Below are 15101 nucleotides of genomic sequence, written 5' to 3'. Positions count from 1 at the left end.
TGAGCGTCTTAAGGGCGAAAAAAAAGAGTTGTGTCCTTGTAAACTCGATCACGTGGGTTTCCCCCCATATATAATAATTAATGATGCTCTGTTATGGTTTCTTTTCTACAGAAATTATTTGGATAATTAAACTGCTTTGCAGTCAAAGTCAACCTTAGGCATGATTTTTTCCTGCAGTCTAATAATGGCCTATGATTTATACTCTGCTACTTGTACGATTTTCTTTTCTATTGCAAAGTCCTGCATCTGGATTGGATATTTGTTTATTATTGTTTTAATAGATTATAAACTGTCAGCATGCGTCTTTATATACCTGTATTTATATGTACTTTATAATTCTCATTATAATTATATAGTGCCATTAAATGTTTTTTGAGGTGTTTTTCTTTTGCCTTTTTACTTTTATCTTTAAATTGTTGTATGCTTACTTTTAGATCGTTATTTTTAATTGCTTTTCTTTTTGTTTCAAATAATATTATAGTCACGACTGAAGCATATTTTCCTCTTTTGTTTGTACAAATGATCTTTAGCCGACATTTGTCACCTACAGTAAAATATGGTGCATATGCAGACTGCACCTCAATTTCAGTCTTAGATCCCATAACCGAGTGCAATAATCACAGTTATCAGTCTAAGCCACGCTACACGCAAAAATCTTCCCTCAGCTCTGAATGAGGATAATTGTTGGTTGTAATGCAGTTATTATTTTTTTTGCCATTGATAAAAAAAAATCTTTGCGCGATAGTTTGTGAATGTAATTTCAAATACAAATTGCTTTAAATTGGACAATTTTCTGAGCCGATTTTGGGGGGGATATCACACAAAAAAAATTGCTGAATGTGACCGTCAGTACAGAGGACTACTGTGCGTGGCGCGTGCGTCGCTCTGCGTTGTCTCGCTCTTGCGCCCGGTGGGAATCTAAAAAGTAACGGAATTTGTGCCGCGTTTAATCGGGAATTCCGCTTTGAGATTTGGACGGAGTCATGACCGATGGTTCAACTGCAAGAGAATGACAATGAAAAGTAGAAAAGAAATAATGAAGCTGTGATCCGTTTTAACCAGAGAAGACGCGCACCGGTATGACCGCCTTTCTTTTGTCACCTGTTTATTTCCAGATGCTCTAAAACCTTAATTGAAGTGAAGCAATCCTGGGTAGGATCATATGTTCATTGATCATACTAGCGAATATTTGTATTTATAGATAGATATATAATCATTTTTCATGTTACAAACTTGACACGTTTGTTTGCTGGCGTGTTTAAATCTGCAGCTGGCCAGATGTGTTTGTATTAACCCTGTCGAGTGCGTCATATCAACCCCCCCCCCCCAAGTGAGTTCAGTCTAACTCGGACCTCCTGCAAAGTTTTCCAAATGATGCATGTCCTTTGTGAGTTAACCAGGTCTTTAGGGTTAGACATTACAAACTGACCTCTCAGCCTATAGAAAATAAAATCACTTACACCATGCTGAAGAAAACAAAAATGGGGATTTTAAATGGAGTAATCAGTTTTTTAGGTGTACAATGTTTGTAGTCTGTTGTTAATAAATAAAAATGTAATGTGAATTTTATCAGTTATTTTTTTATATTGTTGCTTTAAAGATTAGAATTCATACGACAAAGTTGTTTGTATGTTTCCAAAGAAATCTTTATTATTACTATAGAGAAACACTTATTTCATCTATTCGTAATTTCTTAACATGGAGCCAATTGTCGGTTGCTTTTTGCACGTTTTCGATCTGCTTGATTTTCTCGAGGTCTTGGTGTTTTAAGGTCATGACCCAAGCCACCACCAGCTATAAATAGTGCCTAGTTATTTAACCTGTCACATTCAAATCAAACGGTGAAAGATGTCTACTGATGTGAATAATGATGGCGGTAGTGGTGCAGGTCGCAGGGAAAACCTCAGCATTCATTCCTTCATTTGAAATCACTAAAAGAAAGAGTATTCGGTGCTGTGAGTACGAGTTTCTTTGCTCATTTGAATGCTATACTTCAACTCCAGGCCGAAACTGATCTATTGAATATTCTATCTTTTATTAATGACACCGAAAAACTGTAATTATTTGGGCGCAATATTTTCCCTTTTGTAGAAATGTAGGATTTAAGCCCAGGTGCTTTTACGGACGCTTAGGGGTTCGGAGTGATTTGAATCTGCATGCCAGTGGAAGTGTTAAATATATGTCTAATTATGCGTATGAAAATTAAACAACAGTGTTATGCAAATTCAACTGGTTTCAGCTGTGGCTTCAGCACTTGAGACTAGCATTTAATCAAATGAAGCTAGTAATACATCTGTCCCTGAAACAATAAGGGCACAGACAAAAGCGAAACACCATTTTATTATTAATCATATTTATGCAGTGCTTTCAGAGTAAAAAGTGTATTTTAAAACGTGTGTTTTCATTGTTAGATTGCGATTTTAAGAACAATTTTAGTAATTGTTTGTAAAAAAAAAGAAATCTACAATAATAATAATAACAATAACAACAACAACAACAACAACAACAATAATAATAATAATAATAATAATAATAATAATAATAATAATAATAGAGCCCAGATTTTAATGTAAACTCTTGTTGGTTTTTTTCTGTTTGCATTAGGCTAATTAGATTATTTATTCTGTTGGTTTTGTTCTAAAATTGAAATCTTATGTTTTTTTTTATTTAGCTGATTAAAATTATATGAAGTTTACCAATAACTAGATTTACTCTCCATCAAAAAAGAGGAAATGCGATCATTAAACATGTGAATCAAAATATTACCAAATCCTTATTGTTTAAATTCTTTGTTTATCTCTTTGGAACGTAAGAGAAACGAAAGATTAAAAAACAACAATAAAAAAACAATAACATTATAGTGACCCACCCCTAACTATTTTTTTTTTAGCCTTAAACATTTGCCTCTTAGGTTTGTCTTATTTCTTGTGTTATCATATTCCTCGGACCTTACCCCGAGATCTCCAATCCCCGCCACTCTTGGAGCGGGCGGACCAATCAGAGAGCACCTTGGATAAATATTCATGATTCCCTGATTCAAACGTTTGAGCGAGTTTGTGTAGATCCGCCGCATCACACCTAGACTTTTCACCGAGACAAACTACATTTTCTTATGAATGGAAAGTGAAAAAATCAGTTGAGCTTAAATTGGGATCCATCCTTCACTGAGATAGAAGAAAACAAAAAAAAAAGGCAGGAGAAGCGAGATTCGCACTGAAGACATGACAATGACCACAATACCAGAGAGTCTAAACAGCCCCGTCTCAGGAAAGAGCGTTTTCATGGAATTTGGGCCACCAAGTCAACAAATGTCGCCTTCATCTATGTCGCACGGACATTATTCAATGCACTGTTTACATTCAGCCGGTCATCCTCAGCACGACAGCTCGTACAGTCCCGCTCCGTCTTTTCCCAGATCGCTGGCTTATCCATATGTCAACTCAGTCGGTAGCCATTCCTCAAGTCCATATCTCAGTAGCGTTCAGACTTACCAAAACAGCACGGCGTTAACGCAGACACGGTTAGAAGACGCAGGTAAGACATTTGATTTGTTTTTTTTTTCTCCGCTCATCTCTTTTTAGAACGTGCCTTTGTTTTTTCAGCTCGCTGTGAGAATGCTGGACTGGAGTAGCCCAGATGTGTGGGTATTAGGCTTGGTAATTATTTATTGCGCAATGCTATAAACAATGTATGCAATTAACGCTAATTATACCTAAACTGCAGGCTGGAGCTAAAACTAGCACAGTGATGTGCGCCGCACTCCAAGCGTCTGTGAAGCTCCAACTCTGATCGCAAGCGCTTTCTCTTTCTCCTCTCTCAGCACCAGAGACGGAGAAAAGCACGGTGGTGGAAGGAGGAGAGGTTCGCTTCAACGGGAAGGGGAAAAAGATTCGCAAACCTCGGACCATATACTCGAGTCTCCAGCTGCAAGCGCTCAACCGGAGATTTCAGCAGACTCAGTATCTGGCGCTGCCTGAGAGAGCAGAACTGGCCGCATCTCTGGGGCTCACACAAACCCAGGTGAGAACGCGTTTTACAAAAACATTGATTTCATTCAATCTACCACTGGAACTGACTAAGCGCAAATTCAATTCTACTTTTAAGCTTTAGTAAATATCAGTAAATATAATATATATACATTAATATATTATTATTATGATTGTTATTATTATTATATGTCAAAACTTTAGCTCAGTTTCAAAAGCCATTGGAACACATGGACAATTTACATTATGGAATCTGAGCCTTTTTTTTTTTTTTTTTGCATGTGCAAATGTATTTATCTCGTTCATCTGCAACTAATTATATATTTAATTTGCAAATAACATTTCGTTCAACTGTTTGCGTTATTTGGAATTTATTAGAAACAACAAATTCTTGGTGATTTCTAACTTGTTTGTCGCTTTAATATTTTGCAGGTCAAGATCTGGTTTCAGAACAAACGATCCAAGTTTAAGAAGTTAATGAAGCAAGGCGGAGGAACCATAGACACGAGCGCATTGGCCAGTGGCCGCGTACTGAGCGCCGGTTCGCCTTCCGTGGCGCCCGTATGGAACTCATCCGCCAGCGTTAAAACCTCCGTGGGCACACCGACCTCGTACATCCCGAGCTACACCTCCTGGTATCCCAGCACGCACCAGGACTCTATGCAACAGCCGCAGCTCATGTGAAGGCAGTGCTTAGCGGACCCCGCCCCTCTTCCTTTCGCGGAGGACCCGGATGAGGGGAGCACGCGACCCTGCCGCCCGGCTCTCCGGCCCTCAGCCCATACAGACTGCGATCACACACTGCGATCACACCGGAGCACACCGCAACAAGCACACCGACACACCGGCAACAACAGTCCGGAGGCCGAGACACTGAGAAGAAGCGTCTGCGGCGGAGGAACTAGTTTTCCTCCTTTTCTTTTCAAGAGCGGATCCCAGACACTTTGGTCAAATGAAGCTGCTCCTGATATTTCTTTTTTTTTTTTTACCTTGACCTTTATTACTATGTGTAAAACATTCTATAAAACTGTAACAAGTGAAAAAAAATAATTATAATTTTTCAGACTGGTATTTTACCCTGGAAAATGGAACAAACGCATTTATTTGGCATGATTTATCTAAAAGCAACAATCTGCCTTTTTTTCATCCGTCAGCTGTTAATAATCAGACATACACAAAGCATATCTTACATAGACTATATTTTCTACAGAGAAAGAGGGAATGGGTTGTGCTGTACCAGGCATCTGTTCATTTGGAACAGTACAGAGTAAAATCATGCGAAGATCCCGGTTTTCCTGATTCCAAAGAGCAAATCTTTATAGGCTAACATAATTCCTTTTGACTGTGTGGAGCTTTTTTCCTTTGGTGTGTTTATTTAAAATAACTTATTTAGATTTTGTTTATGTCTGTTTGTGTTTATTTAAAAATGAATGTTCTTTAAAAGATATGGCTGCACTACAGTGAGCAACACTTCACTTTGATTTAGATTTTGAGAATTTGTTGTGCGTCTTTTAAAAGCATCCTCCTCGGATACAACGCGACAGAAGTGTTTAGAAATCATGTACAGAAAAAAAAAACATTTTTTTTTTCTTAGATTGTGCTGTTTATGATGTGAAAAGAATTTCGACCCGAGTATGATTATTACACATTCATGTGTTTAGCGTTCTACATGGCAAAAAATAGTTTTCTTTTGGTCAAATTAATTTATTGTTTTTTTGTTTGTTTGTTTTATGGATTCGTGTACAATGTGTAAACTCAGTAAAATTCACACTTTAAAAGAGATTTTACAATGTCGTCATTGCAACTTTTTTCCGAGAAAGTTAACAAAATGCGTCGCCTAGATTTTAAACAATTAAAAGATATATATATATATATATATATATATGTGTGTGTGTGTGTGTGTGTGTGTGTGTGTGTGTGTGTGTGTGTGTGTGTGTGTGTGTGTGTGTGTGTCCCTTGCAGGTCATCATTAATTGGGTTTTCCAGGATCAGGGTGATTTCTCTATTTTGCTTGACTTTTCATTTCGAACTGAATCGCCGATTAATCGTGTGTTGGGTTCTGTAACACAGCAAATCCTTCGACAATAAGAGTGCTTGTTTCTTTTCTCTTTCGTTTAGCCGCTATAAGCTCCTTTCCGCTCTCGTGCCGCAGGAACAAACGCCGGGCGCGGGTGAATAGCACGCGTATGTGTTAAGTGAATAATTGAGTGCGAGACAGGTGCCTGCAGAAAAGAGCAGGGAACTGGGGGGTGGGGGGGGGGTGGGTGCAGGGTGGGGGGGTGCTCTCACGGTGTGGGGTGGGTGAAGGTCGGTGATGTCCGGGGTGGGGACGTGTTAAACGGACCGAAAGACCACTTGGATGTAGAGGATATTTTAACTGCGCTTTTTTTTTGTTTTTTTAAGTGAAAAAAATCTAAATTACGCCGAGCCAAATAAATAAACGTTCAGAAAAAAATAGAAAGTGCACGGAATATCTTTTATTGTGGTTTATCTGTGTTTTAGCGAGTCTATAGTGAGTTTTGTAATTTAACACATTGGATATTTTTTAACTGTCAATTCTAAAAACCCTAATTATTTATTTTAAAAAAAACACAACCCAAAACTTATTTATAAAAAAAAACAGAGCTAAAACGAATTTAATACAAATTTAATTGACATATAAACATTCGTGTTGTATCACTTATCATTTACATAATTTCATGCATAATCTGACCCAGCATTAGCACTTCCAGTGCTTTTTTAAAGGAGCACCTTACAGGCCACGGTTGTGTGTGTGTGTGTGTGTGTGTGTGTGTGTGTGTGTGTGTGTGTGTGTGTGTGTGTGTGTGTGTGTGTGTGTGTGTGTGTGTGTGTGGTGTGTGTGTGTGTGTTTGTGTGTACACCGCTAGAGAGTGCAGTAATTATTCTGACAAATTTTGACGTTCTTCATGTGGGGCCTGCAAAAATGGCCTCTCACTTTTTCTAACTCGAACAGGAAAAGGCCACAGTGTGTTCCACAGAGCCAACCATAGTGATCAAGAGCAGAGAGCAGCTACAGGCCACAGGAGACACAAAATTACAGAATATGAGAGTTGTTACCTTTACATATTTGTTTTATGGATACATTTAAGTGTGCTTTTGAGCCATTGCTATTTAGGCATGTTTGTTGTAGTTATTGAGTGCCAAAAATGTAAAAAAAATAATAATAATAATTTAAAAAAATTAATTAAAAAATTAAAATTAAAATAAAAAGCTAAAAACTAAAACTGCAACAACAAACTAACGTAATTGTAACAGTCGATAATCATGCTTTACCAGTTCTTCTAGATACCAAGATTACTACTATTACTATATAATGGTAATAATAATAATAATAAAAATAATAATAATAATAATGATGATGATGATAATAATAATTATTGTTATTATTATTATTATTATTATTATTATTATTATTATTATTATTATCATCATTATTATTATTATTATATTACACGCCCTAGTCCAAATATTCATATATATATATATATATATATATATATATATATATATATATATATATATATGTGTGTGTGTGTGTGTGTGTGTGTGTGTGTGTGTGTGTGTGTGTGTGTGTGTGTATTTTTTATTTAGTTTGCATTTTTTTATTTAAATTTTAGTTTTTAAATGTAATTTTAAAGTATCTATTTAACTATTCTCTCTCACTGTCAAATGTGCAAGTATATACACAAAGGTTGTTAAACCAGAGTTTATTTATTGTTCAAAAACATGCAATGATTAGTAAAAACGTACCTAAATTTTACTTTTTATTATAAAACACACTGCTCTTCACTGCACTGATACAATATACATCATAAATCCAGAAAGGTAACCTAATAAAATATACAAAAAATTTTGAATGAATTATTTCTTTTCTCTGTATTCTTTTTTTTTTTTTTTTTTTTGTGCTACAGGGTTGGGGGTATGCAGCTGTGGAGCGGAGAGGGTCAGCGTTATTTCACTATATTCTCCTCTTGATTACGAGCCGAGCCCATCAAACCAGACATAATTACAGTCATTGCGCCCTTATTTATTCTAATGCAGTTTCCCATCTACAGGATAATTATGAGCAATTTTTTTCGCACGTGGAATCTTTTGTTAACAAAGGAGATAGCGCACTGAAAGAAAATTTGCTGTGCGATGAAAAAAGAGAGAGAGAGCGACTTAGGTGCGCGACAGCCCCCCTCACAGCGGCTCGCTTATAAGTAAGCCTGGCAAATTGCTTGCAGGTGTATACTGAGGGATTGTCAATAGCAAGAGCGCACAAAATTAGCAATAGCACAATGTTGGAATAATTAAGGCTGTAGTGAAATGATGGTACAAGGGCTGCTTTATTTTATCCAACAAATGACAGAAAATCTAAGTTAAAATTGAACAGAATTTTGTATTTTTTATATATAGAAATACATTTGTTATAGCAATGCAGCTTTCTCTCAAATGTTTATAATATTTGTTTATTTTTTTGGTAACAAAATCAGAAAAACACGTAAACAGATTTATAAAATGAAAAAAGGGACTCGTTTAAAACAACATAAAGAATAATGCAAATTCAAACGAAGTTATTTATATTGAATATTTTAGATGTTTTTTATTTGTGCACGTCTCAAATGAAGGTGTTGAGTTATGAAAGAAAAAAATACTGGAATCAATATCCTTGTTTCCATTTGATATCTGATATATTAAGTTATTTTATTTCATGTTTTCGTGGGGAAATGGTGCATAAAGCAATAAAGAAAAACTAACACTGACAACAAAAAGTTAGGAATGGATAAGCTTTATTCTTACCTTTTGTTAAGAGAAATAAGAATGCAGATCAGGCGTATATTCATATATGAGTCAGTTTTAGTATCCAGTGGTCACTAGGTTGGCTGTACTCTTCGGGTCCCTGCTGCACGCGCCTGGTGTAAGCAGGGCTGGGAGCTTTAGCAGTCGCGCACTGGAGAAGACTGAACAAATCCAGCTTTATTTTCCCTCTTTATAGCTGTTGGGGAAAAAAATTGCAGATTATTAGCATAAATGTTTACTCCTCATTACGCTGATGACATTGTGCACTCGAGATCTTGGTAATCTTCGGAAAATTATGAGTAATTTTTAAAAATTTAAAGCAGCAGTTACCACGCAATTCAGACTAATTTTGCGTAGGCTCCAAACGGATATAATTATAGCCGAGTCAAGATGTTATGCTAAAAACTATGCATTGATATTCCCATTTATTATGTACATGCAACTTTGACAATGTTGATGCTTGAAATAGCTGGAAATTGTCTTGCGCAGAAATTACAGTCCATATTAGGACATCTAAAATTGCGAAGAATTATACAGTAATTGCAGGCTTTCGGATCGGAGAGCCAGAATGCTCAAACTGGAGCAATTGTGGATGAAATTACAGATCAGAGTATAAATTAGGGAAGGGGTATGGCATTTTTCAAGTTGTCTCCAGGATTCCGGAAGTGTCTAACACCGCATCATCACTAATCTTTTAGAGAGAGAGAGAGAGAGAGAGAGAGAGAGAGAGAGAGAGGCGTGCAGAGCACACGCAGCTCTAATAGTTCTTTAAAGCCCATATTTGTTTTTTTTTTTCATTTGCAATACAATGACATTTTCTCTCTTCTCTTTGTTCGAGTTATGAAAAATCTTGATTTGCTTCAACAATCATCCATTCGTAGTTCACATTTTTGGACAGTGAATGGTAAAAAAGGCCGCACTGTAGTCTAAAATAATATAAAAAGGTATACATGGATGTTAACCATATGACGATGGTCAAACGTCTGGCCCCTCAAATCCACACTTCTAGGTTTGAACAGGTGTGCATGCACTTGCACGTTATTAATCCCTTATAAAACGTCCCAATAGCCAGTATGTAAACTGTTTTCTATTAGCAAAGCCTGACCCCATGCAATATCACTGGGCGTATTGATACAAGCCTTACTGAAATGGGTTTATTTGTAAAATCGAAATACACTGCGTAAATGGTTAATATCTTTTGTGAGTTTCCTCGGGTGCACATCAGCAGGTTGCAAAGAGCTCTTGCACTTACAAGCCCCCGGGGGCGACACAGAACATATGTAATGCGACCATCTCTGGCAAAGCACATCCTGATTACATCGCCTTCTCTACAGCTTTGATCATTCAGCTGAAATGATCATGTAGACCAAGAATATGTAATGTGTTTCCTATTTGGTTCCTTTATATTCGTTGTTTCTTTAGGCCAATATTTAATGTTTTGCCAATATAAACGCTGTTAAAAAAAGTCCATACTTCCAAACAGTTACAGTGCAATACTGTAATTTTATGAAAAAATATTATAATAATCCGATGTTAATGTTATTTTTGTATGGCTACATCAGTGAGTGTTCAGTGCTCACACCTTAAATCATGCATTAAGTTCTGAAGACTGAGCGAACAGTTTTTCATTTGTTTAATTGAAGCCAGTTTAATGCCGTGACTCGAATCATCTCATGATCTCCACCTCATCTCCTCTTGTCAGCACCAAGTTCTCATATCGTGTAGTATGTCGTGTGGCTGCTTAGTCATAGATGTCATGTTAGTGGACAAAAGGTGAATTTGTGAGTTTTGTCTGAGACGTTTACAAGCATCACGCCTTCAGCCAGACTTATTACAGGCTGAGATGTTCGTCTGGCGCCAGAGCAGCGGGAGGGGGCGTGGCCGAGGAGAAGGAAAACATCTGAAACATTTCAGCAGCGCGCTTCAAGCGATATATAGAGAAAAAGCACTCAGAGAAGAAGAATAGCAAGCTTCTCGTTATAGAACTATAAATCACAAAAGAACCTTACATTCACATGAAACATTTTTTTTATTTAAATACGCTTTTCATAGAATGGCAGAAATGTTCATTCAGCATACGACATCAAAATAAATTAAACAAAAAGTATTTCCGAGAAAACGTGTTACATGTGAATTTGGATTGGGAGAAAATCAGTAGCTTTTTGAGTTCTTAACGATAATGCTTTTCATTTATATTTCCCAAAAACAAAAACAAACAAAAAAAAAACCTACATTAGAACCTACAAGCCTATAATGATGGCAACATCTCAGAAGGACGCGGTGAAACATACAAGTACAGAAACAATTTTCTCCAACTAACCTTATGTACAACTTAGAAAGCAAACAAAAAAATGACAAAGATGGGCACATTTAAAATACGTTCTTATGGTGGACAAAAGTGAGGTCATTCTCTATTATTATTATTTTTTTTTGAAGGCACGATACAGCTTGAAATTGTGCTACATAATCTGAAGTTAACACATCCTGCTATAAAGTTCACTCCGGCGTGAAGAGCCTTTTAGAGCATAGCTTTGGATCTTAGTGGTTCATTAAGCAATGCATTATGTTCTCCTTTCATTTTCCCCATCACCTCCAGAGACAAAATAAATAAATACAAAAATAACTGCATTGTCTTTTTATTCTTCCGCGTCTGCTCGATGACTGTGTATAAGGGGGGAAAATGAAAGAAAAACAGTTTTACGCGCAGCAAGGAACAGGGCAGGCCTACATCTCTCTCCGAATGAACTGAGGCCTATAAGTCACATCAAGCTTTTCGTGAGATTTTCTCTCTCTGTGTCTCTCTGTTCCCCGCGAAATTAATTCTCCGGTCTTTTTTTTTTCTTTGTTATAAGTCGTTTCGTTGTTGTCAAAATATCGTCCCAGCGCTGACAGCTGTGTTGTGGTGGTGAGGCGCCAGCGCGTTCGCTTGGAGGTGCGCGCTTGAGTTCGTGGATGAGTACCAGGAGTAGTTGGTGAGGAAGGAAGGCGCAGTGCTGTTGGGAGAACCGCTGCTCGGAGCTAAAGCCGAGCTCACACTGTTCATCCTCTGGTTTGGTGGAAAGTCCCAGGCGCTGTTGACGGGAGGAGAATGGCACGGCGGAGACTCGCTGGAAGCCACGTGTTGCTCGGGCGGAATCTCTCCATTTTTCCACAACTTCTTAAACTTCGATCGGCGGTTCTGAAACCAGATTTTCACCTGAAATGATAGAGCACAATGAGAACCAGGCGAGATAAATCCATTCATAAAAAAATCCATTCATAAATAAACTACACATAACTAATTATTTATGATTTTGCTGTGCGTCTGGGGGAAGAGTACAATTTTTTTTTACAGTGATACATTATATCTGTGTGTGATTTAGTATTTAAATAGTATAATATTATACAATTCTATTTATACACAAATTTTACAACATTACACTACACAGGTCGGAATATATAAATCTAGGCTCCATGCGCAATCTTTCTGAACATCTGATCATCTAAGTACATTTCTATCTTTACAGTTAGATAACCAGCTCGTTTGTCGGAGGAATTGTTTGGTTCACATGTGATCGGTGACCCTCACCTGGGTCTGTGTGAGGCCCAGAGAAGCGGCGAGCTCGGCTCTCTCCGGCAGCGCCAGATACTGCGTCTTCTGGAAGCGCCTCTGCAGGGCGGCCAGCTGGAAACTCGAGTAAATGGTTCTCGGCTTGCGCACCTTCTTTGGCTTTCCATTCACCATACGAATCTCGGGTTCGTTTTCCTCTTTTTCTGCATGGAAATAAAAGATCTTTAAAATCTTCCACCAGAAATCTTGTAGCAAACAGACACATGCAAATCAACTTGTAATCTAGTAACTACAGTAAAAGCTGGTGGGATGTGTTTTTAGTGTGCTGTATGAGAGCAGACACAACGTTTACCTGCGTCAGTAGGAGTAGGCGATGCGCTCGAGCCATACGTGCTGTAGGTGCTGAAGGAGCTGTTGAAACCCAGTTCATAAGACTTGGTGTTGTACTGGACACTGCCCATGCCGTTGTTGTGGTACGGATAAGCACCGAGCTGACCATAAGGCGAGCCTGTACAGTGACTCGGTTGCTGGCCGTTGTAGTAGCTACTGTCCGTGGCGGTAGAAACGGGTAAAGTCGGTGATTCCTGCGACTTGTGCAAGCTGTGGTAACCGCTCGAGGTAATCTGGTTGGAATGCATATCTGTGCTGAGACTGTCAAACACCCCAGTCATGGTTAACACTCAAACTCTTTAAAACCGTGCACGCAATATACAGCCACTCATCCAGTACTGAAACCCGCGTGGGAAGAAAAAACAAATTGGAGAAACAAAATACAGCGTTTACTGATTTGTTTTCGTAGGAGCTGTCATTCCTGTGAGGTTTGAAGAAGAGACAGGGCTCGTGCCCTGACCGAAGATCGTGATTGTCTGCGGCTCAGGATTGCAGCGGGCGGCATTTATCGCGCGTCACGTGGGAGGCAGCACCCGCGCGCCTCAAACAACCAATGATGGAAGGCTTCAGGAAAACACAGCGCGCGGTACACAGCTGCATACAGCACAGGTTTTAGCGTAAAAAACAAAAACAACAACAAAAAAACAGACATACAAACAAACTACAACTACAAAAATACATTATTGGATTAAGGTAAAAAAAATAAAGCATTAGAATTTTTGCAGACATTTTTTTTTTTGCAGCAAATAGTATTTTAATGACTACATATGTACATCCTCACAAAAATGATGTGAGCAAATCTTTTAAAACATTGTTATGTGTATATATACATACATGCATGCATGCATACATACGTGCATACATATATACACACAAATACAAACAGGCAAACATAAAAATAAATAAATAAATATGTAAGTAAATCAATCAATCAATCAATCAATCAATAAATGAGATAAGCAGACCAAAGGAACAAATTTTTTTTTTTTTCTAATCTTCAATAATATTTTATTGACCTCTAATGGATTTTAACAATAAATAAACAGATTTTTTGTTTGTTTGTTTGTTTGGTAATTTCTTTTTTTATTATTTTTATTTAATAGGATTTTCCTGTTTACTTTTAAAACGCCAAAAAAAGTAAACGGAATTGCTTGTCTCATTTACACATTAATTTTCATTTGATTTCATAATGCTTTAGACCATTCTTACCAGCTGAAGCCAGAACTTCTCGCCCTGTTGCGACATCTGTTGGTTTAAACACCACTGACAGTAAGTGCAATGTCTGATCATAAAGGGTGATGAAGCAAAGCGTTTCAGCAGAATAAGTGGGATTTTAGAAGCTTATTAGCAACATGAACATCGATCTGCTTTAAAAGAAATAATTCTGTATGTAGCTCTGCTACTTGATTTATTATGATATAGTATTTAAAAAAAACGTGATACGGCACAAGTATTAACACCAACATACACAGACAGATCCCACAGTGCTAAATAAACTCTGATAGTAAGAAAACGCTGGACAGTTTAGTTCGTTTTACAACACTGAATTAAATGCAGTACAATATGTATTTTTCACACTTCCGACAAGTTTTTATGAATTACAATCCGACTTTATCCTTCTCTCTTTATTGTATGACGGATTTATAGGTTTCAAAATATTGGCACGCATGCATAAACCTTAAATGCAACACGTGTACAATGTCCACTTTATTAGGTACACCTACACACTCAAGTGGTTATCTAATCAGCCAATCCCGTGACAGCAGTGCAATGCATATAAAAAACATGCAGATATACAGGCCAAGAGATTAATGTTCACCTTAAACACCAGGCTGAAAATTGACCTCTTTGACTTTAACCTTGTCATAGTATTTGGTGCCAAGTGGACTGGTTTTAGTTTTTCAAAAACTGTTCATTTGGCAGTCTCTCGAAATCAAACGTTCTTTCATTCTTCCATGTTTCATGCGAACATTATCTGAAACCCTTAACCTGTATCTACATGATTATCTTCATGATAGCTCCATTGTTGTGCTGCACATGATTAACTGCATAAATGTGCAGGTGTGCTGGTGTTCCTAATGTAGTGGAAAGAGAGGGTATGTATGCAGAAGCGCAAACATGGAATTTACAGTATTTGCAGTGCATAGGGGGCCCGCACATGGATTTGATTAATTTATTTTTGTATTTAACCCTCTTTTTTGGGAGGGGGAGAGGGCGCAAACCATCTTGCATGCTCCTATGTAAACGTGCAGTTGCACCCCTGTATGTATTTACTGTATATAATTTAGAGCACGTGCATTAACGTAAGTAGAGATTAAAATGACACATTAGCTCCATCTCTGGTGTTCAGCGGTATTGCTGGGATTAACTGA

General features: G+C 37.5%; 2 protein-coding genes across 2 annotated transcripts; one reads left to right on the top strand and one right to left on the bottom strand.

The window, feature by feature from the left end:
- Positions 1-278: 278 nt before the first annotated feature.
- dlx1a (distal-less homeobox 1a) lies at positions 279-5766 on the top strand. The gene is made up of 3 exons (XM_083537935.1): positions 279-3534; positions 3821-4020; positions 4419-5766. Exons 1-3 carry the CDS (start codon positions 3222-3224, stop codon positions 4668-4670), a joined length of 765 nt encoding a protein of 254 aa, XP_083394061.1. The 5' UTR covers positions 279-3221; the 3' UTR covers positions 4671-5766.
- Positions 5767-10799: 5033 nt separating this feature from the next.
- dlx2a (distal-less homeobox 2a) lies at positions 10800-13209 on the bottom strand. Its single transcript, XM_083536762.1, has 3 exons — positions 12692-13209; positions 12358-12542; positions 10800-11985 (listed from the first exon to the last, which is right to left on the bottom strand). The coding sequence occupies exons 1-3, from the start codon at positions 13008-13010 to the stop codon at positions 11656-11658; spliced, it is 834 nt and encodes a 277-aa protein (XP_083392888.1). The 5' UTR covers positions 13011-13209; the 3' UTR covers positions 10800-11655.
- Positions 13210-15101: the final 1892 nt, after the last annotated feature.

The sequence above is a fragment of the Silurus aristotelis genome, assembly GCF_946808225.1.
Source record: "Silurus aristotelis genome assembly, chromosome: 3".
NCBI classification, from domain to species: domain Eukaryota; kingdom Metazoa; phylum Chordata; class Actinopteri; order Siluriformes; family Siluridae; genus Silurus; species Silurus aristotelis.
Note: the sequence above shows the minus strand (reverse complement) of the source record. Positions and strands in the feature narration are given on the sequence as shown.